General features: G+C 41.7%; 1 protein-coding gene and 2 long non-coding RNA genes across 5 annotated transcripts in view; 1 reads left to right on the top strand and 2 right to left on the bottom strand.

The window, feature by feature from the left end:
* Positions 1–260: 260 nt before the first annotated feature.
* LOC140625624 (uncharacterized) lies at positions 261–4720 on the bottom strand. Its single transcript, XR_012024971.1, has 3 exons — positions 4448–4720; positions 3158–4135; positions 261–1468 (listed from the first exon to the last, which is right to left on the bottom strand). It is a non-coding gene; the product is annotated as an uncharacterized lncRNA (long non-coding RNA).
* XRCC5 (X-ray repair cross complementing 5) overlaps positions 4691–27313 on the top strand; it is a 92064-nt gene continuing 69441 nt past the window's right edge. The window contains exons 1-9 of one of the 3 annotated variants that reach the window (XM_072813074.1): positions 4691–4891; positions 8611–8724; positions 12173–12356; positions 13236–13284; positions 14302–14424; positions 17362–17553; positions 20817–20931; positions 22167–22305; positions 25550–25662. In XM_072813074.1, the coding sequence (XP_072669175.1) occupies positions 4694–4891; positions 8611–8724; positions 12173–12356; positions 13236–13284; positions 14302–14424; positions 17362–17553; positions 20817–20931; positions 22167–22305; positions 25550–25662 (1227 nt within the window). In that variant the 5' untranslated portion in view covers positions 4691–4693. Of the gene's footprint in view, positions 4892–5561; positions 5584–5610; positions 5720–8610; positions 8725–12172; positions 12357–13235; positions 13285–14301; positions 14425–17361; positions 17554–20816; positions 20932–22166; positions 22306–25549; positions 25663–27313 lie in introns of those variants that run through there. The other 2 variants (XM_072813075.1, XM_072813076.1) reach the window with 2 other exon arrangements.
* Positions 11393–27313, bottom strand: part of LOC140625625 (uncharacterized) — a 39450-nt gene continuing 23529 nt past the window's right edge. Inside the window, exon 3 of the long non-coding RNA XR_012024972.1 lies at positions 11393–11578. This is a non-coding gene — a long non-coding RNA (uncharacterized lncRNA). The remainder of the gene's footprint in view (positions 11579–27313) is intronic.

Below are 27313 nucleotides of genomic sequence, written 5' to 3'. Positions count from 1 at the left end.
ACACAGCATTATTTTTTTAAGATAGTGTAAGGTCTACCTTGTTCAACACTTAAAATGACCAATGCCATTCTATTTTGTAAAAATGCTTCACACAGTTTTATTACTTTAGTATTTAATAGAGAAATTCTACACTGTTATTTAGGGCTTTGACCATGTACTTATTAAGAGGTTCCACATTCCAAACAACATTCTCTAGTCTTGAAGAGGGAACAAAGATGGATGCTAGGTGGTTGTAACAATGAAACATAAAACATGTCCACTTTTTTTTTTTTAATTTTATTTATTTATTCATAAGAGAGAGAGAGAGAGGCAGAGACACAGGCAGAAGAAGCAGGCTCCATGCAGGGAGCCCGACGTGGGACTCGATCCCGAGTCTCCAGGATCAGGCCCTGGGCTGAAGGCAGGCGCTCAATCACCCAGGCTGCCCCATGTCCAGTTTTAAATTTGGAAGTTTGGCTGGGTTGGTAATGGTAATAATGCATCTGTGTATCCAGGCAAAGCCCACAAGCCTATTGAAGCCTATTGTAGGCCTATTGAAGCCTTGGCCACGAATTAGAGTGACATAGCCTTTGGGTCACATTAGAAGACCATCATACAATTTAGGGCATCCAATGTGTCATCTAATCCAATCATAAAGAAAGGTCATCCATTATCTCTGTTAAGTCCATAGTTTACCCTAGAGTAGGGTATGTTCTGGCTTTTAGGGAACTGATTGTCATCCCAGCCACAGAGAATTGTTTAGAGTGCTAGCTGGATTATACACTTGTTAGGGAATCAATCCCATTTTTTTTTAAAGCTGTTTAAATAATCATATGCTCATGGAGCCCTATTATCCCCAAAGAATAAGAAAAAGATTGTCTATACATGAGCTATTGAGGCAATTTCTCTTGGTTTACCTCAAGTTGACTAGGTTAGGTAAACAACACTTAAAGACAACCAGAACTAGAATTTTACAATCACAAAGGTGTGTTCTTGGAAACATAGTTTTTTCTCTTTAAAATAACCCTCATTTCCAGAGATAGTCAAATCTCTGGCCCTGGGCTGATGGTGGCACTAAACCGCTGAGCTACCCGGGGCTGCCCCACAAACTTTAAATACTGAATATACTTCACCTGGGCCCATTCTTAAAAGTCACTTTGTTCCCCGTTGCCAATTTTTTACCTGAGACACTGGTGGGGAAATCTGGAGTGGACGGTGTTAAGTCCACGGAGTGTTCTTCTTTGCTCCTTGAGAGTGAGGGTAGGAGCCAATGGTGCCAGAGGCACCAAGGATAGTATAGAAGCCAGTTTTGTAGGCTGCAGCCAAGGTGGTGCGGAAATAGGGTGAGGCAGAAGAGGTGAAGTGCTACCAGGAGGCAGAGAAAGGGTTCCCGGTTCTAGAGCTCATCAGTTCAACAGAGGAGCAGACGCCATTTTTCCACCAACAAGGGGAACAGGTAGTCCAAGTTGGTAGAAGATAGGGAATTCCCCTGAAACAAAGAGAATTTTGGCAGCTGCTTGGGAATATTCCTTGAAGTCCCTGTTTTGAGGTAGACAAACCATGGCTGTCTCCAATTATAGCCATTAGCCAGGGAAATGATTGAGGGAGGAACCCCCATATCTATCAGGAGGAACAGTGAGACTAAGAGTCAAGAGTCTCCTTCATCTGGGATGGCCTGTGTTTCCTCCAACACCCTGGGTTTACTCGGAGGAGGCCAATTTAGATCATTGTTATCCAACATCAGGAGGGAGTTTACTAGCAGACACGTTTGGGCGATTTGCCCTATCGCCTGCAGAGGAGATCTAGTGGACAGACTCCACTGAGGCCATGAAGTGTTAGAGGAATTCAGTCCTTCCCTAAGTTTTGTAATACAAACTGTCTCCAGGAGTATAAAGGCACCTCAAGGGAGAGTCCTTGGGGACTGAAGAGAGGAGGTCCATTACCAAAGAAAATCCCACCAGACTCCCCGGGTGGTGCCCCACATGGTGCAGGATGTCAAGAGGTTCCTGGTGTCAAAGCGACCCGAGGCACCCCCAAAACAAAATCACAAGGACAACGGCAGTCCTTAAAGGCCCTGTAGGAGGGAGGCCTGCCCTTCCCCATCGCATTCTAGACTACGAGGGATGGATCAAAATACCTTGCCTGGAAGGCAAAACCTGCCGTTTTTAAACCATGAAGAATAATAGAAAAGTTTTACAAGGAGAAGTTTACCCAATTTTGTAGTTTAAGTAGTTAGTAGAGGGCGTTGACGGAAAACAATATAGAAACCCATCATGGTCTAAGTGACATTCCAACACATGTAGTCCTTACAGCCAACTTCCCTAGGAAATGGTCCCCGGTTGGGTTTAATTCTATCAGGTACTGGTTTTAGCCGCCTCGCAATGGAGGTCTCATGGCCAGAAGTGGCTAGAACAGGGATGTGGAGGGGATCTCATTAGACATGGGAGTCCTAAGATTGGCAAGCATCCTGGTGACTTAGGTGGCTGTCCCACGCCAGAGGCAGACAACTTTGTATAAAGGTAAGAATTAAGAGAGGGCATCAAGTTTCTGGGTCTTATTGACAGGGAACAGAGGGCTAGCTGAGGACAAAGCACAGGTGATAGCCCACAAAGGACCCCTGCCCGGGGTGGGATGTGTGACATTCCTCAGGAAGCTTCCAGTTGTTCTAATGTTAATGCCTTGCTAGAGGGAAAAGCAATCTTTATTTTATTTTATTTTTAGATTTTCTTTTTTTTTTTTAAAGGTTTTATTTATTTATTCATGATAGACATAGAGAGAGAGAGGCAGAGACACAGGCAGAGGGAGAAGCAGGCTCCATGCCAGGAGCTCCAGGATCACGCCCTGGGCCAAAGGCAGGCGCTCAACCGCTGAGCCACCCAGGGATCCCTCAAAAGCAATCTTTAACTTGGCAACGGCAAAGCCTCCAGTATCCTGTAGGTCCTCCTTAGCAGATGAAAGTCCTTTTGAGGGAAGCCCAGGTGGCTCCCTGGTTTAGCGCTGCCTGCCTTCAGCCCAGGGTATGATCCTGGAAACCTGGGACTGAGTCCCACATGGGGCTCCCTGCATGGGGCCTGCTTCTCCCTCTGCCTGTGTCTCTGTCTCCCTCTCTCTGTGTGGGTCTCTCATGAATACATAAATTAAAAAAAAAAAATCCTTTTGAAATCTCCATTTTCCTTACCTCCCCCAACTCCAGGGTACATAATCAGCCACTAGGAGGATAGGAGGGTCCTATCTTCGTGCTCTGATGAAACCGTCATTTTGCACTAAAGACGTCCCCAAAATTTTTTCTTGGTCGTCAGCTCTGGACTTCACCTATATTCCAAAACTTCATCATTACCGTCTAATAAAACCTTATTCAAGTGACCCTTCGGATGTACATCCGTGGGCCATACGTTTGGGGGATGATCGCCAACACATATCTTGGGGGTGGGGGTTTTAGAGATAAAGGAAATTTCTTTCTTTTTTTTTAATTTTTATTTATTTATGATAGTCACACACACAGAGAAAGAGAGAGAGGCAGAGACATAGGCAGAGGGAGAAGCAGGCTCCATGCACCGGGAGCCCGATGTGGGATTCGATCCCGGGTCTCCAGGATCCCGCCCTGGGCCAAAGGCAGGCACTAAATCGCTGTGCCACCCAGGAATCCCGAGATAAAGGAAATTTCTAAAGGAATTTTTATATGTTAAAGTAGGCTCACAGGACCTTGGGGGTCAGGCTAAGACTGCCTTTTGCCCTTTGGGAAGTATGAACATGGAGGCAGATGAGTCGGTAGAGGAATGTCCCTCTGCCTGTCCAGGACTTGTCAGTGTGCTGCCCCGCCGGGGCTTGGTCATCATCAGTCACCCCTCACAATCCCTGAGCAGCAGCTCTTTCTGCTCATGGGTCCTGTCCCCTTGCTTTAATAACATCACCTTTTTTTTTGCACCAACGACGTCTCTAGAACTCTTTGCTGCTCTTGGCTCTCGACCTTGCCTCTGTAAGGTCACTGACTGCACTGCAGGGGACACCCGGTGGCTCAGCGGCTGGGTGTCCGCCTCCGGCTCCGGCTGGGCTCGGCTGGGCTCGGCTCGGGCAGGGCGTGGTCCTCAGGTCAGGGATCAAGCACCGCACGGTGCTCCCCCAGGGAGCCTGCTTCTCCCTCCGCCTAGGTTTCCACCTGTCTTAGGAATAAATAAAATCTTAAAACAAACAAACAAACAAACAAACAAACATTTTTTTGCACCAAAGACATCTCAAGAATTCTTTCTTGGCTTCAGCTCTTGGACCTCATTCCAACACCCCGAACCGTTTCCTACACGGGTGAGCTCGTCGGGCTTGCATCGCCCCCCCCCCCACCCCCCGCGCATCTCCCTAGGCTCAGCCTCCAAATGAAGTGTCCCCTCCTGCCGTCCAAGCTGGCTGCACCTCTCCGCACGGGGGGGCCTCAGCAGGTGCTTCCCCCCACCTCCCGCCCCCCCCGCCCGCGCACCTCCCAGCTCCTCTGCAAAGGCAGGAATCCCTCCCCCTATTGAGCGCACGGAAAACCGTTCTTCGAGCAGGTGACTCCAACGCCATCGCGCTCTGCCCAGCTTCTCTATGCAAAACGAACTCTTGGAAAAAGAAGTTGAGGCTTCTTGGGTTCATACTACGCAAGGAAGCCGAGCTGCAGAACGCGGTAAAGTCGCGGACACAGGAGCAGCGAGCATCCCGCCCGCAGGCTCCTGGCCGGGGCGGGATGCCGCGACTGCGCATGCGCGGAGCCTCAGCGCCCAGGCTCCCCGCCCCTTCCGGGCTCCGCGGAAAGCGGGCTCCTTTTTACGACGCTCCGGCCGGGACCGCGACTCCCCCCGGACCTTGGCGGCCGCCGCGCTCGACGTTCCCGCCCGGAAGGGGCGGTGGAGGCCCCGGCAACATGGCGGCGTCCAGGAGCAAGGTAGGGAGAGCGTGGCTTTTGTTTTGTTTTGTTTTTTAAAGGTTTTATTTATTTATTCATGAGAAACATACACACAGAGAGAGAGAGAGAGAGAGAGAGAGAGAGGAAAGACACAGGCAGAGGGAGAAGCAGGCTCCACGCAGGGAGCCCGACGCGGGACGTGATCCCGGGACCCGGGGTCACGCCCGCCTCCTTTCTTCGTTACCCTGGTCCCCCCTTCTTCGTTATCTCCTCCCCCTCCTCCACTTCTTTGAGCCTGGGTCTTTAGCATCTGTAGGGAAATGCAATGTATGTAGTGGCCTTGGTAGGACCTTACCCGCAGATGCGTGAAGCCTGAGAGGCGCGTGAGTGAATCAGTTGTCTTGGGATGGAGGGCGTCTTAGCATCATCATCACCGCCCCTCTAGCGCTCTGCGCTGTCACGGTTATGGGAAGCTTGGTGTGGGCGGCGCTGACCTAAGCGCTTTCTCCCCGACTCGTGGAACTTCGCAACCAGCCCGGCGGCGGAGAGCTGTGGCTGTTCTAGGTTCGCAGCCGAGAAACCAAGAGGCGGAGGAAGGGGAGTGATTAGCCCCCGGGTATCCGGCCCAGCAGAGGCGGGGCTCACACCCGAACCCCCGCCGCCTGCTCCAGAGCCCTGTCTGTGTGGCCCTCCGTGTCCCAGATGAATGATAGACGTTAGGAGGAATGTGCGTAAGTGGATTTTTTTCCATAGAGGCAGAGAGTGGTGGTGACCTGAATGATCGCCTGGGGCAGGTGCGTCCCAGAGTGTTACTCGTTCATCCGCACACCCGAAGCCTAGGCCCTTGAGCGGCGGCGTTCTGTACAGGTGGGCAAGGTAGGGGTTTCAGCAACTGACCCCTAGTCCCCTCAGCTGCTCGTTGGGAAATGTTGATTAAAGCAACTATGAGGGATCCCTGGGTGGCGCAGCGGTTTGGCGCCTGCCTTTGGCCCAGGGCGCGATCCTGGAGACCCGGGATCGAATCCCACGTCGGGCTCCCGGTGCATGGAGCCTGCTTCTCCCTCTGCCTGTGTCTCTGCCTCTCTCTCTCTCTCTCTGTGACTATCATAAATAAATAAAAAAAAAAATTAAAAAAAAAATAAAGCAACTATGAACATTTGGTGCCACTTAGCCTTTTCGTCCTCCCCTCCCAGCTGCTGAAAACATTGCAGCTCTGGTGCAGGAGCTGTTTAGAGGAGGTGCACTTGCCTCAAACTCTAGCAGCTTGCATTGTTTCCGTGTGTAAGTGAAGAGTTGCTACGCTGCTCAGTTTGCCTTTCCTGGTTTTATTTTATTTTATTAAGATTCTATTTATTCACGAGAGACAGAGAGAGAGGCAGAGGGAGAAGCAGGCTCCATGCAGGGAGCCCCACGCAGGGCTGGATCCCAGGACTCCAGGATCAGGCCCTGGGCCCAAGGCAGGCGCTAAACCGCTGGGCCTCCCAGGGATCCCTTTCCTGGTTTTCTTACTGCTGCCAGAAAAGAACTTGAAGTGTCACACCGACTACTCTTCTGCTTCCGGAAAGAAGCTCCATATTGTGAAATCCTTCGATGCTGTTTTTTGGATACTTGATTCCTAATAAAAGACTTTTATTCCTCTAACTTAGAGTTTTCTGGTTAAAACCATTTTCTGGTGTATTAGAGAAGTGCAGCAACATATTTTGGGATCCTTAAATTTTTTTTTTTCAGATTCTTATGCTCAGGGCATTGACACTAGGGGGTATAAATCTTATTGTTCTCAAAGGAATTTTGTAGTTTATTATCACCCTTTCTTCAAATGTACTGTCTTTACTCCTGACATTTCTTAATATTAGTGCATTATGTTTATTGCTTTGTAAACTAGGAAAAACTTACTCTTTTCTGTGTATTGTCTGAGACATAACCAAATTTAGAAATCATTATAGCTTCTCTCATAGAAACTCATCCAGATTTTTCAAACACCTTTTTTTTCCCCTCCTGAGTAGGCTCCATGCCCAGCATGGAGCCCAATGTGGGGTTTGAACACATACCCTGAGACCAAGACCTGACCTGGGCTCAAGAGTTGGATGCTTCACTGACTGAGCCACCTAGTTGCCCCAGATTTTTCAGACACTTCTAGGATCGGGAGATCACTGCCTCAGAAAACACTGGTTCTTTTATTGATCATTTCTTACTGTTATTTTTCTCCTTTATGTGGAGTCAAACCAATCTTCTTGTAACTTCTGTTAATCCATTCTCTCTCATTCTCTGACCAGTCCTTTTATAACACAGCTGCCAAATATTTGGGAGGGAATATCATGTTCCCCTAAATCTTTTCATTTGGTTCAGATATCTAGTTTTTCCAAACTATTCCTCACATCCCATGTTCTATAGATCTTTCTCTAACATGCTTATATCATATTCTTTTGTAATTAGTCTTTCTCTTAAGACGTGCTCAGAACTGCCCACAGTTTGTCGGATAAGGTCTTATAAGTACAAAGTACAGGTGAGACTTATTGTCAAAAAGCATTAACTCTGGAAAAGACCTTAGATCTCATCTAGTCCAACAACTGCTTCCTACCTTTGTGAACTAACAGCAAGGTTAAGTGACATTCCCAAGGACCCGGAGCTAATTGGTAATAAAGGTGGGACTGGATCGCAGGTCTTCAGATTGCTAATCTAGCCTTTTTTCACCATTTTCCTTCCTTGAATTCCATGCACTGTTGATACAGCCTAAAAATGTATGAAGTAGGTGCGGGGAATGTAGTGCTGTAGCCGTGTCATATTGGTGACTCATATTATAATCCACTGAAATCCTGAGTTGCTGTTTGTTCAGGTCTCCTCCAACTCATTCAGTTGAATTCTGGATGCCAGATACAGAACTTTGTATGTAACTGTTTTAGTTTCCCCTATTTCCTTAGTCCCTACAAATGTGATTGCTGTCTAATCACTAAGTGTCTATGTGGTTTCCTCTACCTGTGACTCCCCTTATTCACGTGATTGACTCTTCACTCTTTAAGACTCACCCAGAGATCACGTCCAGAAGCCTTTTCTGCCTCCTTACACTTCCTTTATCCCCTCCACCATCCTCTCCACCAGCCTTGGCTGGATGCCCCTCCTGTGTACTCTCTTGGTGTCCACTGCACACGTCTGTCATGGAATATTGTGCTGTTATTATTTATGTGTCTTTGTCCCCTACTAGGATAGATTTGGTGTCTTAGTCTTCATTTAGATCCCAGTTCACAAACTGATATAAATTGTTGGGGATATAGTTTTAGTACACATAGATTGTAGCAGTCACCTGTTGCCACAAAAATGCTACAAGCTACCCCCAAATCAGAGGCTTACCAAAAATATATCTATTCTCATGCCTATGGTTCTGCAAATCAGTTGCAGTTTGTCTGATGTATTTTGGGCTCAGCTGTGCTGGCCTTGGCTCTGGCCTACAGGTGTTTTCAGGTTTGGTCCCCATAGGTTTATTCTTGGGCTCAGGCCAGAGGAACAGTAGCTTCCTGGAGTGTGCTCCTATCCTGGCTTCTGTCTTTCAGAAAGTATTAGGACTATTTAAAGTTTCTTTGTAGTAAATATTTATATATCTTTATGTACATTCTCTAAGTAGAACACTCCCCTTCCCTCTGTCCTGCATCCCCTTAATCCACTAGAGTACAGGTTCTGTGGGTGAAATAAGCAAAGGCCATACCTGTTTTCTTTTTTTATGACCATTATTAACATTTTCTCACTCTTTGGGACTTTGTTTCTAGGCAGCTGTTGTTCTGTGTATGGATGTGGGCTCTGCCATGGGTAATTCCTTTCCTGGTGAAGAATCCCCATTTGAACTAGCAAAGAAGGTGATAACCATGTTTGTGCAGCGACAGGTAAGTTTCAGACTGGCCTTGAGCTTATCATTTGTGTTTTAGTTGCTTGTTGTCTCCATTTAGTAATGTAATATACCAGTCTGCTTATGATGTCCAGCTTTAGTACTTTTGGTACTTTATTTAAAAAAAAAAAATTTAGAAAACACAAGTGGGTAGAGGGGCAGCAGCAGTAGCAGAATCCCAAGCTGACTCCACGCTGAGCGTGGAGCCCAACATGGGGCTTGATCCCACAATCTTGAGATCAGGACCTGAGTGGAAATCAGGAGCCAGATGCTTAAGTAGCTGAACCACCCAGGTGCCCCCAACCTCAATATATTTGGGCTTTACATATACTTCTGTGCAAGTCCAACTATACTACTAGAGCTTGACATTTTTTTTTCCTTTGTTTTGGCTCCTCCAGTAGATACTATAATTTTGATCAGATATATGGCAATGTAAAAATGTTTACAAGTCTCTAGAGCCAGGTGGCCTGGGTTTGATCTTTGCTCTGTCATGTCATTTACTAACCTGGTAATGTTGAACAAACCTTCACCTACTTTGTGCCTATTCCACTTACCTTTTGTTGATAACGTATTATCCCAAAACTTGATGTCTTAAATTACATTTAAAAAAAATCATCCTCTCTCATGGTTTTAGGGGATGATGGGGTAGCTCAGTTGGGCCTCTCGTGGCCTGTTCTGCAGGTACACTCAGATGTTGGCTGGGCTGAATCATTGGAAGGCTGATCTGAGCCAGACATCTAAGATGGCTCTTTCCCATGGCTAGTAGTTATGTTCTTTGATGGCTATGGGCTTATTTGGGGGCTGTCCTCCAGAACCCTTACGTGTGGTCTCTCCATTAACTTGGGATTCCCACAGTGTGGCATCCGGTTCTAGGAAGGGAGGTCCTAAGAGTGGGTATTCTAAGAGACCTGCCTATGTGACTTTTTATGACCTAACTTTAGAAATCCCCCAAAATGGGCAGCCCCAGTGGCATAGCGGTTTAGCACTGCCTGCGGCCCGGGGTGTGATCCTGGAGACCCGGGACCGAGTTCCACATCGGGCTCCCTCCATGGAGCCCGCTTCTCCCTCTGCCTGTGTCTCTGCCTCTCTCTCTGTCTCTGTGTCTCTATGAATTAGAAAGAAAGAAGGAAGGAAGGAAGGGAGGGAGGGAAAGAAAGAACGAGAAAGAAAAGAAAGAAAGAGAGAGAGAGAGAAAGAAAGAAGAAAAGAAAAGAAAAGAAATCCCCCAAAATCATTTCTGCTGTTAGGAGTCAAGCAAGTCACTAAAACCAGCTCATATCTGGGGGGGTGGGGATGGGAGGTGGGGGGTGAATTAGACCCCCCTGTTGATTTCTGTCCCTTGTACCTGGTATGACTGCTACTTTTGCTAAGCCCACAAAGTTCTGCCTCATTTCATTGGCAACTGCTGCTCCTCCCGGATACCTCTGTTGTTTCTTCTGGATATTGCCCTTTTCATTAAGCACTATGACATCCCACCTGTCATCTTAGATTTTAACAAATTCTGATGAGCTGGAGTCCTTGATGTGTCAAGAAGAGAAGGCCTCTAACCCCATTCCTAGTTACAGTAATTTGTGTTAATTGTGTTTAAGTAATGCTGCTATGCCCCAATGTGTAGTTTTTGTTTTTTGTTTTGTTTTGTTTTTTTAAGTAGTCTCCTTGCTCGATAGGGGGTTTGAACTCAACCTCCAGATTGAGAGTTGCGTGCTCTACTCACTGAGCCAGCCAGATGCCCCTCGAGTTTTTGTTTTTGTTCTTTTTTTAAAGAGAAACTGTGCTTTCAGTTTTTATTTTTGGCTCTAGCTCCTCCATGGGAGTCTGAATCTGGATGACTAGGAAATAGGAGCTTGTGCCAGTCTTTTGCTGCACTCAAACTTTCCTTCCCTCTCCTGGCTGACGTTTTGTTGTTGAGCAAGATTACCTTGCTTGAAGATGAAGTCTTGTCCAGGACACATATAAAATTCTAACTGGCCTGCCTCATGGTGTGCTGGACAGTTTTGAACCTCAACAGCTGGAATTTTTTCTCCATGTGCAATTGGGAATTGCATCTGAATTGTTAGCACACTGGACAATGTAATAGACCAAACAAAAATGAAGAATGGCGGAATTCCATCCTCTTCCCCATGCAACATTCTTCCACTGATGGAAAGGCTTAGGTTAAGTAGGTGGCAACAGGACCACTTTTTGTGTCAGATACTGTTTTTTGTTCTTACATTTTACTATGAAGTGTTTCATAAAAGAGGCAAGTACAGAGAATAGTGAAAAGCTATTTTCCCATTGCCTACCACTATACAGTCCTCGAGTTCTGCCATAGTTGATTTCTTTTTCTTTTTTCTTAAAAAATAGTTCCAGATAAACTTGAAACCCCCAGTGTATCTGTTCCTAATTCTCTTTCCTTTTTTCCTCAGAATTTTCAGTCAGTATCATGCATATTTTATACTTTTGGACATAAATATATTCCTAAGTAATATTTAGTATCACGTGAAGCTTTCTAAAAGTGTGTAACGTCGTTATTTGGTACATATAATTCTGCAACTTATTTTTTCTCAACCTTTGTTTTTACGATTTATTCATACTGATAAACATGCACAAATTCGTTTTATTATTTTTAATTATTTTATTCACAAATTTATTTTATATAACATTTCATTATTATTATTGAGGTGTAATATTTTGCTGTGTAAATAATCTGCAGTGTGTTTTTGCATTCTGTGGATGGATAATTTGTTTCCAGTTCTCCCCTGTTACGAACAGTGTCCCAAGTGAACTCTCTTGAAGTGAATGTTCTTGTCCTTGTCTTCTTAAGTACATGTATAAGAATTTCTCTATGGTATCCATACCTGTAAGTGAAATTGCTGGGAAGGAGGACATGAACCAGCAATTATTTTTTTAATCCTATGGAAAATTGAAACTTTGAAAAGTCATTCTGGAAAGATAGACTATAAAATTGATTAAAAACTAATTATCCATACTTAGTTTTCATTGAGAATTAGAGTCTGATTTGATTGGAAGTCAGCAAGAGCAATTATCACTGTCCTACTCCTACGTTCTATTGAAATGAACTCATTGTGGGACACCTGGGTGGCTCAGCAGTTGGGTGTCTGCCTTCAGACGGAGTGCCTGGAGGAGTTCCTGGATCGAGTCCCACATTGGACCGCATGTGGGGAGCCTGCCTCCCTCTCTGCCTGGGTCTCTGCCTCTGTGTCTCTCATGAATAAATAAATAAAATCTTTAAAAAAAAAAAAAAAGAAATGAACTCAGTGAAAGTCTTCTTAGAGCCTAGGAATTGTCATTGACCAGTGGGCTATCTAGCCCCGTGTTCTGTTGTTGACAGTGGCTGGAGGGACATGCCATCAGGAGGTATGTTTGTTTTAATCCCTGAAGATTAGGTATCTAATGGCTTCCAGGCGGTACTCAATGATTCCTAACCTTCTGATTTTCTTCTCTAGGTGTTTGCTGAGAGCAGGGATGAAATTGCATTAGTCCTTTTTGGTACAGATGGTACTGAGAATGCCCTTGCTGGTAAGGATCAGTATCAGAACATCACAGTGCACAGACACCTGATGCTACCAGATTTTGACTTGCTGGAGGACATTGAAAGAAAAATCCAACCAGGTTCTCAACAAGCTGACTGTATCCTTTTTCAGCCAGAGAAGATTCTTAAGAAATTTCCTTTAATCTTGGGAATCATAATCTAGTTTGATGAGGCTCCCCAGAGTCCCAGCTCTGAGTATATGATGCTTTTGGCTCTGGGGACATGGAGGTGTTGTGTGTTAGGATTTAATGTGAAATTAACTGGGTTGGGTCAGGCCCTCCAGTCACTTGCTCTTTCTCTGTACCAGTGATACTGAGGGGTTGGGAGCACCAAAAGGGGAAGATACCAGTGGGTATATTTGTGTATTGATATGTGCAGAGGGATTGATGGTGGAGATGGTTAGAGATGTTTGAATGTAGATTCAAAATGTAGAGAAGATATTTGTAGAATATAGCACTAGCTTTCCCTGTGCTTTCCTGGACAGAGGGAAAGCCAAAAGTCAGACTGACCTAAACTGAAATTTCCAATTTCTTCCATAGATGCTATGATTTAAGGGGTTACTCTTTTCTAAACAGTGGTGCTATCCCTGATCACTGGGAGGTGCAGTTGTGCTGAGTGACTTGGAAATGCTAAATTATAGCTCACTTTAGGAATGGACTAATCACCAAAAATGGATTCTAGATATTGTAAAATGGCATCATAGTTTTTGTTTTATTGAGTGAGAATATGTTAGATTACCTTTGGGTTTATTTTTTCTGATTATGTGTTTCAGGATGTATACTGTAATACATAGCAAAATTGAGTATATGTTAGTGAAATAAACTTTAGAAGAAAGGCAATTTGGCAAGTACTTTTAAATCCTCAGAGTCCTCCCGGAGTCCATAGTTTCAAGCCCTGTTGACCTCACTGGAAAAAAGTTTTATGTTCTTGGGATAAAGGGACAGTTTAGTGATATCATCTGCCCTTAACTAGCCGAGTCCTGGATGCACTCATTGTATGCATGGATGTGATTCAACAAGAAACTGTGTAAGTGTCTCAATTGAAGGGAGATGGAATGAGTCTCTTGACAAAAATTGCATGTTGATGTATTCCATGCACTGTGATTCATTGTTAATTGAGCTGCATGTTTGTGTGACTAAAGAAATATTTGATAGAATTCAGTGGTCCAGTTCACCCTTTCTTTTTTTTAATTTAAAAAGAGGAAGGGCTATATTGATGGGAATTTCTCTGGGAAAAATAAATGTTTGGCTTATTTCAAGTTCTTTCCTATTTGGCTTAAGTTAATTACCAGGAACTTTAAAAAATGTTATTGTTCCTAATCTCACTGAAATTAAATGCATGAAGCTAATATAACACCATATACTAATTAACTGAAATTAAAGTAAAAACTTAAAAACATGAAAAAAGTGGAATTGTAGTGTTATAAAAGTTGCATAACTCTGGCCACAGCTTCCTAATTCATTACTTACTTAATTGCTGTGTCTTTGAAATGTGGGTCTTTGGATGTATACATACCTACTCACCCCTTGACTATTAGGAAGAACATTTGCACAAAATCTGAGGCCTAGATTTGATTATCATTTCTCAAACTCTGTACATTTTATGTAAAATCCTGCCACTGGCCCTGTGAGTAGAATCAGACAAGGGTGTTTGGAAAGTGAACCCTTGCAAGTCTGAAGTTGTAGTCACTGGGAGAGTTCCTTGTTTACATTCTGCCTAAGTGGAGGCTGGAAAGGAATCTTTTAATGACAGTGACCACATCTTTAACTGAAATTAGAATTGGAAAATCAGGGATTTAATATTTCCATAATACTCAAAAATTTTGATTATATGTTTAGTAGATTATAGATATTTAATTATATGTTATTAGGAACTTAACTGAGCATCAGTGATACATGGGGATTCTAGAATATAATCACATTTGTTAACTATATCTAGATTCATTTCTTAACCTCTTTCTGAGGTTCAGTGACCAAGTACATTTGAGTTTGTAGGCAGTAATTCAGGAAAATGATTTCTTACTGTGATAACTCTCTCTTTTAGAGGAAAGAAGTTTGAGAAGAGACATATTGAAGTGTTCACTGACCTCAGCAGCCCATTCAGCAAAGACCAGTTGGATGTTATAATCCATAACTTGAAGAAATTTGGCATCTCTCTGCAGTTCTTGTAAGACCATGTGAATAATGTCTGAACACCAATCCTGCATTCTTATAATGCAAGGAGTGGGGCCCCTTTCTAGAGTGCTTGGTTCCCACAAGTCTTCTCTTTGTGCTCAGAGTCGAAATATGTCAGGTGACTGACTTCAGCAGACATTTGCTGAAGCACCCACTGTTCTAGGAACTCTGAGTTTTAGTGATAAAGGGATGAAAGTCACAGTGAAACAGGAATTTAGCTCAATAGGAGATGTTTGTTGGCTCTTGGATTCAAAGAATTGAGGAATCTTTTGAGGATATTCAGTTTATCTCCTGCCCACAAAGAGGACTTTATCCAAACAATTACCAGATTGATGGTTCCTTTTGTTAAACAGCTCTAGAGTAGTGTTTTGCAGGCAGTAGATGCTTTGAGGGTAGAGAGAAATGTCAACCTGAGAATTATTTTAAGCACATAGAATGCTTATTTTTTTTAAGTCTTTTCAAATCTAAAGGACACACACATGTATGTAAAATGTAATTTGCTAGTGTGTATTTAGAAATGCAGTATACAGATTCTAGGTGAAAATGTTGGCAAAAGGGTTGCCTGGGTGGCTCAGTTGGTTAAGTGTCTATCTCTTGATTTCAGCTCAGGTCATGATCTCAGGGTTGTGAGATCTAGCTCTGCATCTGTGTCAGTGCTGAGCATGGAGCCTGCTTAAGATTCTCTGTCTCCTCCCCCCTCTGCCCCTTCCCCCCACTCCATTCACACATACACACACACTCTCTCTCTCTCTCTCTTTTAAAAAAAATAATGTTCACAAAATACTTAACAATTTGTTGCAAGATAAAGTCCCTCCTTCCCCAGTAACTTGAATGCTCCCCTGCCCACCCCAGGCATTTACTTTATCTTCTGTCCCTAACAAGAAAGTTCTTTTTTACCACACTAATGCTTCTTGCTGCATATGAAACCAGTTTTATCTTGTCCTGTTTTTGGCAAAAGCAGAGTGATGGTATAGGACGTTGACTTACTAGTCTTTGGGGGACACTCCTTTTTCACATTGAGAGCTATACCAGGAAGCTTCCAGTTCAGAGTAGTAAGCCTTTGGCTACTTTGAAATGCCAGCCATGGGGAATTAAGAACCTCTCTTGCATGTATGTACCTCTTAAGATGGCTGAGGGGCATCTCCTTTCTGTAGAACTGTAGAAAAATGGTTGAGAATAACTCATCAAACTGATACTTGTTAAGATAGCACTTCAGAGAAATTAAGTGCTTTTTGAATGACACTTCTTTTCTTATTGAGTTGAGGTTTTCTCAGTGCTTCAGAAGCCCTGCCTGGCTCCTCTTCCTGTTCATAATTCCAGGATGCCTTTACATGGTTGAAGCATACTGCACTTTAGTCAGTGTCATTGGAAAGGGCTTTCTTGTCTGAGGGATACTGTAAAGTCTGTCGAAGAGACAACATAGCCTTGTTATCAAACTCCTGATTTGATCCGTTGTATTTTTTCTTAGGCAATATGCTTTATTCCTGTGCTATCACTCTCCAGCATACCAAGTAGAGTTTCTGGTTTTATTGTTTGATGTATCCCAGGTATGACTGATTGTTCCAGTTGGAACAGGCCCAATAGGCACTGTGCTCTGATCAGGCTCATTCCTTGGACCTGGTTTTTAATGTCTTCTGTTGACTGTTGAGAAAGTTTGTATCTGGTCAAAAGCAGGGTAGAAAGAACTGTTACTGTAACTTCTTTTTCCAGGATGACTTCCTGACTCTTCACTTTTGTGTCATTCTCCCCTTCTTCCAGTTGGCTGTAGTGGAAACAGCAATGGCCTGATGCAAACCCTCTGTTCCTTACCCTGCTCCCTGGAACCTCTTTACCCTATGGGTCATGCAAGGCATGTTTTCTGTCACGTGGAGTACATGTAGAAAACATTTAAACAGGAAATGCTATCTTAAGTATAGCAAATAAAATGGTATAGAAATCACCTTAAAAATAACCATCCACATAATGGTGACCAATAGGTGATGTTGCGTGAAGTGGAAAGTTTATCGGTTGCATTTCAGTGGCCGTGAGGTGATATGCTGCCTTGGAAAGAACTTTGCTTTGTGTCTTTGCTGTGTCACTCACCGGCTGTGACTTGGCCAGATTAGTTCATCTCTGTAGCTTCAGTTGCTTTTTAGGAAATGGAGATAGAAATCTATCCATCTAATAGATAGTATTAAATGTGGTTGTTTATTTTTTAATTTTTTTACTTTTTTAAGATTTTATTTATTTATTCATGAGAGACACAGAAAGAGAGAGAGAGAGAGAGGGAGAGACACAGGCAGAGGGAGAACCAGGCTCCATGCAGGGAGCCCAACGTGGGACTTGATTCCGGGTCTCCAGATCATGTTCTGGGCTGAAGGTGGCGCTAAACTGCTGAGCCACCCAGGGCTCCCCAACCCACATTTTTCTAGGAAGCAAACCTTCCTACACTTTAACCTCATGACAGTTTCTAGTCCCCAGCCTACCACTGATACCTGGTTTTTTGAACTTGAGACCAGAGCATTAAACATTCAGTCCATTCCTCATTGGTTGTGCACCTGGGCAGTGTGTGCTCGAGTGTGCTCAGAGGCGATGTGGCGGAAGCCAGTCAGAGTGAAGCCAGCACGAGGGCACAGGGAAACAACATGGAGACCATGCAAGGGGTGGGTAGTCCTTGAGGTGTTTGAGACTGGTCCCAGTCATCCTCAGGCCGTATACAACCCTGCACTCTCAATTATTTGGTTCTATAAACCAATAAATTCCCCCCTTTACTAAACCAAAAAAGGCTTCGGTCACTTGAAGCTGATAGAATAAGTAGATAATCACCACTGACAGGAATTTGAAGCTCATTTTCTCATAGTCTGCGAGCCACAGTCACAGGATTAGAGCCCAGTTTATTATTTGGCTTCAGAGCTTGTCTTCTTAACCACTGCTCATCTTTTCTGGGTAGTTTGCCTTTCCCCATTGGCAAGGAGGATGGCACTGGGGACCCGGGAGATGGTAACTCACGCTCAGACCACCAGGGATCCTCATTTCCTCTAAAAGGAATTACTGAGCAGCAAAAAGAAGGTATTCGGATGGTGAAAAAGGTGATGAGGTCTTTAGAAGGTGAAGATGGGCTGGATGAAATTTATTCCTTCAGGTAAGAAGTGAAAACATTGCTGGCAACTTTCAGACATGACTCTTAATTTTCTCCCTTGATCAGAGGATTCCCTAACTAGCCAACTCCTGAGTTAGCCATCATTCTTTTTTTTTTTTTTTTTTTTTATGATTTTTTTTTTTTATTGGTGTTCAATTTACTAACATACAGAATAACACCCAGTGCCCGTCACCCATTCACTCCCACCCCCCGCCCTCCTCCCCTTCTACCACCCCTAGTTTGTTTCCCAGAGTTAGCAGTCTTTATGTTCTGTCTCCCTTTCTGATATTTCCCACACATTTCTTCTCCCTTCCCTTATTTTCCCTTTCACTATTATTTATATTCCCCAAATGAATGAGAACATATAATGTTTGTCCTTCTCCGACTGACTTACTTCACTCAGCTTAGCCATCATTCTTAAATAAATGTTCCAATTTTCTTTGAAGAAATGACATGCCAACTCCTGATCCCCTTTTTAAAGTTTTTGTGGTTGGCACAAGACTCCTGGTTTGTTTCCAGGCCTGTGTGTGTAAGGTTTGGAAATGTATAGATAGCGAAAGATTTAACAAGTCAAAACATAAAAAATGAGAGGGTAGATTTTACTCTATGCCAAGTTTGGGGCACATTTCATGGGCTTTTTTTTTTTGTCATTCACCTATAAAATACATTCCTAATTATGAAAAGTGGTGTCAGATCTGAAATACTCGATATCCTCTTATCATCTGATTTAGGTTTTAGGAGGCAGTATACTTAACTGTAATACAAAGACTTTTTCTTAACTTTTGGTCACAACATAGTTGGTTCAGATAAAACAAAACACCCAAAATACAAAGAATTTATAATCTACTTTTATGTGGCTTTTGTAAAGGCAAGGTGATTTTAGAAATGTGAAATCCTTGAAGTACCCTATAACATTAAAGCAAACTACCTTTTCAACCATTCAGTTATAGACCACGGGATCCCTGGTGGTCCCTTAGTGTTCTTGGTTGAAATTGGACATGCACTTTTATTCTGTGCAAAGAACCTGAGAGGAGTCAGAAGCAACTACAACAGTATGTATTTGAGGGGCCTTATTTGTTAAAAGCGGTAATAGAATACTGTGCAGTGTGGTATGTGAAATTTCATATTCTGAGGGATAATACCATGAATTAATTCCTATTTATCAATAAACACACAAAATACAGGCATTTGAGCAAAGTTCTTCATAAGTAAAAGTTCAACAATTCAGATATCTTTGAGTGGTTAAGTGTATATGTGCTCTAATTTTTTTCTCAACCACAATTAGAAAGTATTTCTTGTAATGCATTACAGATACATTACAAGAAATATTGACAAATAGTACATCCTGATTTTCTAAACACAGACACCCTTGAAAAATTATAGGTAATGGGAATTTTGGAAGTTGAATGGTAGTTTCCCTAGGGATTGGCCAAGGAATCTATGAGGAATCCTGTAACGTGATATTTCTTGTCATAATATGTGTTCTTACTGTGATATGTACAAATATGCATTTCTAACATATTTCTTTCAGATTTGAACATGGCTTGCTCTAATGTGAGAATATAGGTCTTTTTTTTTTTTTTTTTTTGAGAATATAGGTCTTAAACTCACAAATTCACCATGGTATCATAAAAATTGTAGGCCAAAACAAATTAATGTTTAAAAAGTTTATTTTCCTGTATCATAGCCAGGAGGGAAATTACTGTGTATCGTCCTCACAATTTGAAGATACTTTGATTTTAGATGGGTCATGGAGGTATGGACTGGAACTTTGCTATCTGCTGCAATTGCCATTATCCACATGTGGCTATTTAAATTTAATTTCATTAAAATTAAATAAAATAAATTTAGTCCCTTGGTCACACTAGCCACATTTCATTTGCTCAGTAGCCTATTGGACAGGCATAGTTAGAAATAGAATATTTCTATCATTGCAGAAAGTTGTACTAGACAGCACTGGGCTAGATTTGTCCTCATCTAGACTTCTGCAAGTCTCTGCAGAAATGATCCATTTGTTCTCAGATGTTACATATTACATGCTAGTGTTTAGAACTTCCCCTGGAACAGAGTTCAAACCTAATGGTGGTTTTAGATGTGACTCAAACTAGTGATGTCCTGTAGATAGGTTAGATCTGCTTCAGACCCCTTCTTTCCCCAACAAATCCAAAGCCAAGGAAAACTGTAAACTTTTTTTTTTTAATTTATTTATTTAGTCAATTATTCATTCATTTACTTATTAATTACCATAGACTTTGGAAGTAGAGCGTCAGGGAGAATATCTACTGTTTATTATAGATTATTTCTGAAACTTGGAGTCTTTTGAGACTTCTTTGTCCATAACTCTGGATAATGTCAGGTAATTTTCTTTACCTCTTTAAGATCTGTTATTCATCTCTACCAAGGGGATTGATCATAATATATGCTTTGAATGTGTTTGGTCACTGATTTCCTTTCTTAGTGAACACCACAAATTCCAACTACCTCCTATAATCTTCTTTGTTGTATTTGATTAGGGACCAGATAAAAATAGAATTGATCTTCATATATGTTCAAATGAAATAGCACTATACATTGTGTTTGCTACTTCCCGTCAGTAAAAAACCTAGACTTACCTGCTTTATCTTAAGACAAACTATGGGCTAAATTCCTTTATCCCCTGGAGAGTCTTTGACTCTCTCCATTGTATACATATACGTGCTTTGTATTTAAGGTGATTGGAATTAAATTAAATAAATTGTAGAGTTACAAACAGTGGTATTATAGGATGGAACTCACCCTTAGATATCCTGGAGCCAGGGGTTCTTATCCCCAAGTCCATGGTTCTCAGGGAGTTGGTGATCCCTTTAAATTGTGGGCAAACTCTTATGAGTGTGCTTTTATCATATCCTCAAAATGTCCTTGGCACTGAAAAAATGTTAAGAACCATAGGCCAACTTGAAAGAAAAGATCGAGCAGGGGAAGATAGAGAGGTTTTCTTTGTTTCACCTGTTGGTAATGTAGTTCAGCTTCTTCCTCCTAAAGCCAAGTCAGTTGTATTCTGGCTCTCTCCCAATTCGTGGTCGTCATTTTCCTACTATCCCTTGCTGGTTTTCTGTTTATGATCAACAACTCACTTCTCAATCTAGAAAATTAACTGCATCACCCAACAGAAGTAATGTTTTATAATTGTTGCTTTTATTGTATCTACAGTGATATAACATAATATACAATAATATGTATCTATATATGTATATATACGCACTTTTTTTTCTTTTTTTACTATTAAGTGAGAGTCTGAGACAACTGTGTGTCTTTAAGAAAATTGAGAAGCGTTCCATCCCTTGGCCCTGCACACTGACCATTGGCTCCAGTTTGTCTATAAAGATTGTGGCTTATAAATCGGTAAGTATACATAAACCTTTTTAATTTTTAATTTTTAGATTTTTAAAATTTTTGTTTCTGAGTAATCTCTACATCTAACATGGGGCTCAAACTCAAAGCTCTGAGATCAAGAGTTGCATGCTCCCATCAACTGAGCCAGACAGGCGCCCCCATACACATTTTTTAAAGCAATGCACCAGGCAAGCAAATATGCTTATATAAGGAACTGACAATTCATGTGTGGGTTATTCAGTATCATAATTACTGCTTCTGTAACTCCTCTCCCTGTTCATCTCATCTATTTAGCTTTTATGTAAAAAGCATACTAGGAGATGAAGTTTTAAGAATCATCTATAATCCAGGTTGATTCCTCCTCTTTTTTTTTTGAAAGAAAGAAAATGGAATGCATTAAGTCATGTCACTGTAAGTATCATAGCAGAAATACAGATATACACTAAAGAATACAGAGTTTTGAAAACTCAGTCTCAGTTTTAATGATCTAGAAGTAACAGCATCTGTGAACCATCAAAAACTATTGAAATTACCTTTTGTAATCTCCATCTGTTTGTACATAATAGCACACTTTCAAAAATAAGTTGATTTTGGTAATTACGTGATGAAATTCTAGTTTGAGTAGGAGTCTGTGATCCATGCCTCCCTATGACCCTCCTTGCCTATTTTCTTTAAATGAACGAAGTAAATACATACAAACATTTAAATATAAAAATATATACAAAAACTTGTATTTGTGTATTCAAGTGGTTTTTTTTAATATATTTAGGGACTTAATTCCAAGACACATGCCACATACATGAAAACCTTGGAGATACTTCCTTATTTTGGCTGCCATCAAGGCCTGGAATAGAACACAGTCTTCTGTTCTTTTTTCTAATTTCCTTTTCAGATTTCCTTATTGAGTTCTGTTTCCTAATAGACATCTCTTCCTATTCTTTTGGAACAATGTAGTAACAAATCGTATGGTCCTATTTTAGAGTCTGATGATTTTGTATAGAAAGTGTTTGTGTATATATGAGTATTAATATTTGTGAATTACCTTGGGGGGAAAATGACATTACCCAGAGTTAGAAAATAAATGAAAACTTCCACAATGGGCAAGAACAAACAGAACAGTTAAGCTAGAGTAGTTGATCTGGATTATTTTCCTGTAAAGCAGAGAGTATACGGGGTTTTCGTTATTTGTTGATTGGAATCCTGGCTTTCCTTGTTTTCCATTTATTTTTCTTTTTGGAAATAAGATTATACAGGAGAAAGTCAAAAAAGGTTGGACAGTTGTGGACGCTAGAACCCTCAAGAAAGAAGATCTACAGAAAGAAACCGTTTATTGCTTAAATGACGACAATGAAACAGAGGTCCCGAAGGAGGACACTATTCAAGGTGCGCTGGTGAGAGCTTCCACTCTCTTCCAGGAGAGACTTGCTTCAGGGCAGTGGGAGACAGCCTTGACTTTGTGTTGGTGGTCTTGACAGATGTTTTTCTGAGTTCTAGAGACACGACCGTGGGAGGGAGCATGAGATGCTAGGTCCTAAATTGGGCTCATTTGTCAGGTCCGAGGTAAAATGGCTCCCAGGATGCACTTGGGTACTCCATCTGGGTTGGAAAGGTCCTTAGGGGACACGACTTAATTATTTTAAAGTTTGAAACATACTAGCTAGGAGAATATTTCTGTTCATGTAGCTGAAGCAAGTTTCTTTGTTTACTCTGTTTCACATTACTTCCATGGTGATTGTTCCTTGAGTGTCAGTTTCAGGTCTTCTGAATCTAGCCAGCTCTGCTCCCTTCAGGTAATTTAGGGGACCAGAAATGTTTTTGTTCATTATATGGCTTTATGTTCGCTAGGGTGTTTACAGTTGTACTTCCTGTATGACACCCGTTTGATCTATATCATGTGTCCACAGGGCACTTCTCTCCAGAGGGCTTACAAACTAGCTGAGAGTGTCTGGATTTTCAAGAGCTAAAATTACAAGATACCAAGTGATGGCTAAGATAGAAACTAGAGTCTTTAGATAAATTCATTGCCAGGCTCTGTGCTACCCAGTATAGTTTTAATTTGCAAGTCTTCAAAAACAAAAAGCCTTTTGTCTGTGGCACTAAATCTCAGTGTTTGTACATATTTATATGTGGCATGGTGGGTTGGTTAAGGTGATGGTGGTTGCACTTCCTTTCTTCTGATCAATTATGAGTAGAAAATGTAGTTAGTATCCTGCAATTCCTGTTTATTTCGTTCATATTGTAGTGTAGTTAAGAGCGTGAATTTTAGAGTGAGACCTGAGAATCATGGCTCCATCACTTTCCAATCATATGATCCTTATATAATGATTGAAACAAAGAACAACATGATTAAAGGCATAAGACCAGGAAAGTAGAGGGCTTCTCAGTGACAGCAGGTAGTTGGGCTTGTGGGTCAGGCATACACAGTTTAGTACTTGTGGGTGGTATCCCATGGACTACCTGAATTTTCCCTTTTAATCATCCTAGTAGCCTCAGAAAACAGGCACCCGACTCTTGTTACCATTTTACGGATGAGAGAATTGAGGCTGAAAGACATTCATTCACGTATTCAAAGTCATGCAGCTTTCAGCAACAGAATTTGCACCCAGGACTGCTCTACTTCAGAGCCTGTGATTCTATAGACTATTCTGACTCAGGAAAGGCTTTGAATGACAGGCTGAAGACTTAACGCTTAATCTTAATCTTGTTTTTTTTTTTTTTTTTAAGATTTTACTTGTTTATTTTTGAGAGAGAGAGAGCACAAGCAGCAGTGGGGGAGAGGGAGAAGCAGGCTCCTCACTGAGCAGGGAGCCTGAAGTGGGGCTCCATCCCAGGAACTGGGATCATGACCTGAGCCGAAGGCAGACGCTTAACTGATTGAGCCATCCAGGTGCCCCAAGTTGATGCTTAATTTTGAAAGCAACCTGGAGCCGTTTCTAGTTTTGAGGGACAGAGAATCAGTGGATCTATGTGTTGAGAAGATGAATGTAATGGAGATCAAGTGCCAGTTGTCTTGGTCACAAGCAAAAAAAAAAAATCCCAGCTTGATTTATTTTAGGCAAAAAACATTTATCGCTGGAGCAATGGAGAGGGAAGAGTTAAACATTGAGTTCAGAGAACACAGATGCAGCTTTTGTCTTTGACCCCAGTGCATTTACCCACATACCTCCTGCATCTGTCCTGCCCTCTCTGCCCTCTCGTATGCGGACGGAAGCACTGGCATCCATATGTATGCAAAAGAATTCAGTTACATGTTACAGCCCATTCTGTGCTTTTTGCCATGTACAAAATTTAGAGATTGCTTTGCCCTTTCAATAGATGAACGAGAAAACACAAGGCAGTTCTAATTAGAGTTTTCAAGTTAAAAAATTCAAGATGATGCTGATGACACAGAAGAGTTAGGAAAAACATTTGATTTAGATACTACTCTTAGTAGTCATGCGCCATACATTTTCCTGATAATTTATTGTTGTTGTTTTTGTTTTCATCACCAGCTTTTTAAAAAGACATACATGAAAATATAAATGTGTTTCTTTTTTAATCTTTTTTTTTTTTTTATTTTTATTTATTTCTGATAGTCACAGAGAGAGAGAGAGAGAGAGGCAGAGACATAGGCAGAGGGAGAAGCAGGCTCCATGCACCAGGAGCCTGACGTGGGATTCGATCCTGGGTCTCCAGGATCACGCCCTGGGCTAAAGGCAGGCACCAAACCGCTGCGCCACCCAGGGATCCCTAAATGTGTTTCTTTTTAATTGAATGCATGCCATCAACAGATTGACAGGAACAGATAGACTGGATCACAGAGTCTACCCATAAAAGTCTAGACATAAAGTTTCTTTGTTTCTTGGAGCAAAGATGCAGGTGCTTTTCCTTTCCACTTACCCAAGGCCAGAATCCTTGGACTTTGATTATCCTTCTCCCCACCAAACACAGAAGACTATATATTGAAACGGTGTGACCTTCTATAGAACAGAAGCCCTGGAGCAGGATTGGAGTTATTTTTAAGAAACTGAGAGTCTGTATTTGTATGAATAACCAAAGTAATTAAAAAGAAAAAAAATAGATAATCTCAGAAATGAAGTAGATTTAAATGCAGAAAAATAGCCAACTTATCAATTGAATGTTCCTAAATAGAAGAGTTTTGGCTTCTCCCATTAGGCATTTGTTTGTCTCCAGCATGCATTTTGGAGAACATTTTATTCTGAAAATTTCCTTTGGGCGTTTTTCTCTGCAGGTCTCCAGGTTTCTGAATGAATGTGTTCTTGTTATGTTTACAAATCATACTTATACTCTAGTCAACCATAGTTTATCTTTGGAGGATAACTAGTACATTACATCCGCTACATTCTTTCTTCTAGGTTGGATAATCATTAAGGTAACTAGATTGCAGAAGATACTACTTAAAAAATGTGATTAGATTTTAATTGTCTGTATACTGTATATGTTGTTTTGTGTATCTGCTCCTGCTTTTTCCCCACTGATCACAAGGGGCAGTAATTTGATTCCCACGAACGGTATAAGGAGGCTTGATCTGGAGTGTGCGTGTATTTAATATATGCGTAGGGCTAATTTCAGCTTGTCGAAAATGAGGTCCCATATGCTTAACAGATGCTCTTCTCTTGTTCTCTAGGGTTCCGCTATGGAAGTGATATTGTTCCTTTCTCTAAAGTCGATGAAGAACACATGAAATATAAATTGGAGGGGAAGTGTTTCTCCGTTTTGGGATTTTGTAGATCTTCTCAGGTATGGCACTTACTCGTACACAAAAGAAATGAACTTTTTTCTTAATATTTGAGAGGGTATTTTGATTGGTTCTTTTATTTACAATGTATATTTCACTTCTGGTTTTTTTGAATGTTGTCTGGGGATAAGTATTATAACTATCTTCAGTTTTTGAACACAGAAACCAAGATGTATTAAAGTTGGGAAGTCTTAGCATGAATGAGAATATATGCCATTGAGAGTCACATCTAAGCTTGACTGTGGGTCATTGCTCACAGTAGCCTGAAAGAAACATCATTGGGTTCTTTGCTATTGTGTTGCTTTCTCTAGACTGTTAGGTATAATAAAGTGTTTTGAAGGAATGAAGGTCTACTTGGGTTTTAAGATTTTTAATTTTTTCATTTGAGAGAGACACATGGAGAGAGAAAACACAAGCAGAGGAAGAGGGAGAAGCAGACTCTCCACTGAACAGGGAGCTCAATCCCAGGATCCCAAGATTATGACCTGAGCCGAAGGCAGACACTCAACCAATGAACCACCCAGGCACCCTTGTACTTGTGTTCTGAATGACCCTAGGCCCCTTAAAATATCAGTGGTTTATGCCAGTCACCCTTTTTCAGAAAGAGGTCTAGGATCTGAAACCTGTTCTCAAGTCTACGCTCTTTAGACACTGATACAGAGATACACAGAACACGTGGCAGGAAATGCAGTGATTCACTGAGGGCCGTGGGACAGCATATACTATCCTAGAAAGGGTTATTAAAGATTCCTGGAGGTCTTAGATTAAATTTTCTTAAGGTAGGCAACCAGAGAAAATGAATAAGCAGATCTTAGAGCCTATCCTTTCAGACTCTATAGGGATAAAGCAATGTTTGCTGGTTCTAGAGAAATTCAAGTAAGAATTGTAATGAAAATAAATATTACCCAATATGCTGGATTTGAACTAATCCATGTTGCTCTGGGATATAGTCCCTATGTGCTTCAGTGTTAGAATAATTCAGCGGGGCGGGGGGAGGGGGGTGTTTGCCATGATATGCCCAAACTGTTATTTTATTTATTTATTTTTTTTGATATGCCCAAACTGTTAGATAGGTTTTTAAACTTCTTAAGCTGAAAATTGGGAGTACTTACTGAAAGTTGCCAAGATTTTAATGGTGAAAATAAATACTTTTTGACACTTGAGAGTTTCTAACAATTCTCTGACAAATTCTACTAAGTAATGCATTTCTTTTATTTTTTTAATTTTATTTATTTCTTTATAGAAGCACAGAGAGAGAAAGACACAGGCAGAGGGAGAAGCGGGCTCTACGCAGGGAGCCTGACGTGGGACTCGATCCCGGGTCTCCAGGATCACGCCCCAGGCTGAAGGCGGCGCTAAACCACTGTGCCACCGGGGCTGCCCCAGTAATGCATTTCTTAAAAATAAAAGTATTCACTTTGGGACTTCTACAGACTTAAAACTTAGGTTGTTAATGGCAGTCCCTCTAAGTCTTCCAGTGAAGTAGAACCTTCATTCAGACCTGTTTGTAAAAATTGACCTGTTGGGAAGTGGGTCTGCCTAATTCCAGTTAGCTAGAAAAGATCTATCCAAAACAGCTGATTCAAACTTCATGACCCAAGTAACTGAAGTCACCTGTGTCAGGGTGGTAGTGGGGGGGCCTATTTAGTTAAA

Source organism: Canis lupus, chromosome 36 (assembly GCF_048164855.1).
Source record: "Canis lupus baileyi chromosome 36, mCanLup2.hap1, whole genome shotgun sequence".
In the NCBI taxonomy this organism is placed as follows: domain Eukaryota; kingdom Metazoa; phylum Chordata; class Mammalia; order Carnivora; family Canidae; genus Canis; species Canis lupus.
The sequence above is the reverse complement of the archived record's forward strand: the minus strand, read 5'-3'. Positions and strand labels throughout refer to the sequence as shown.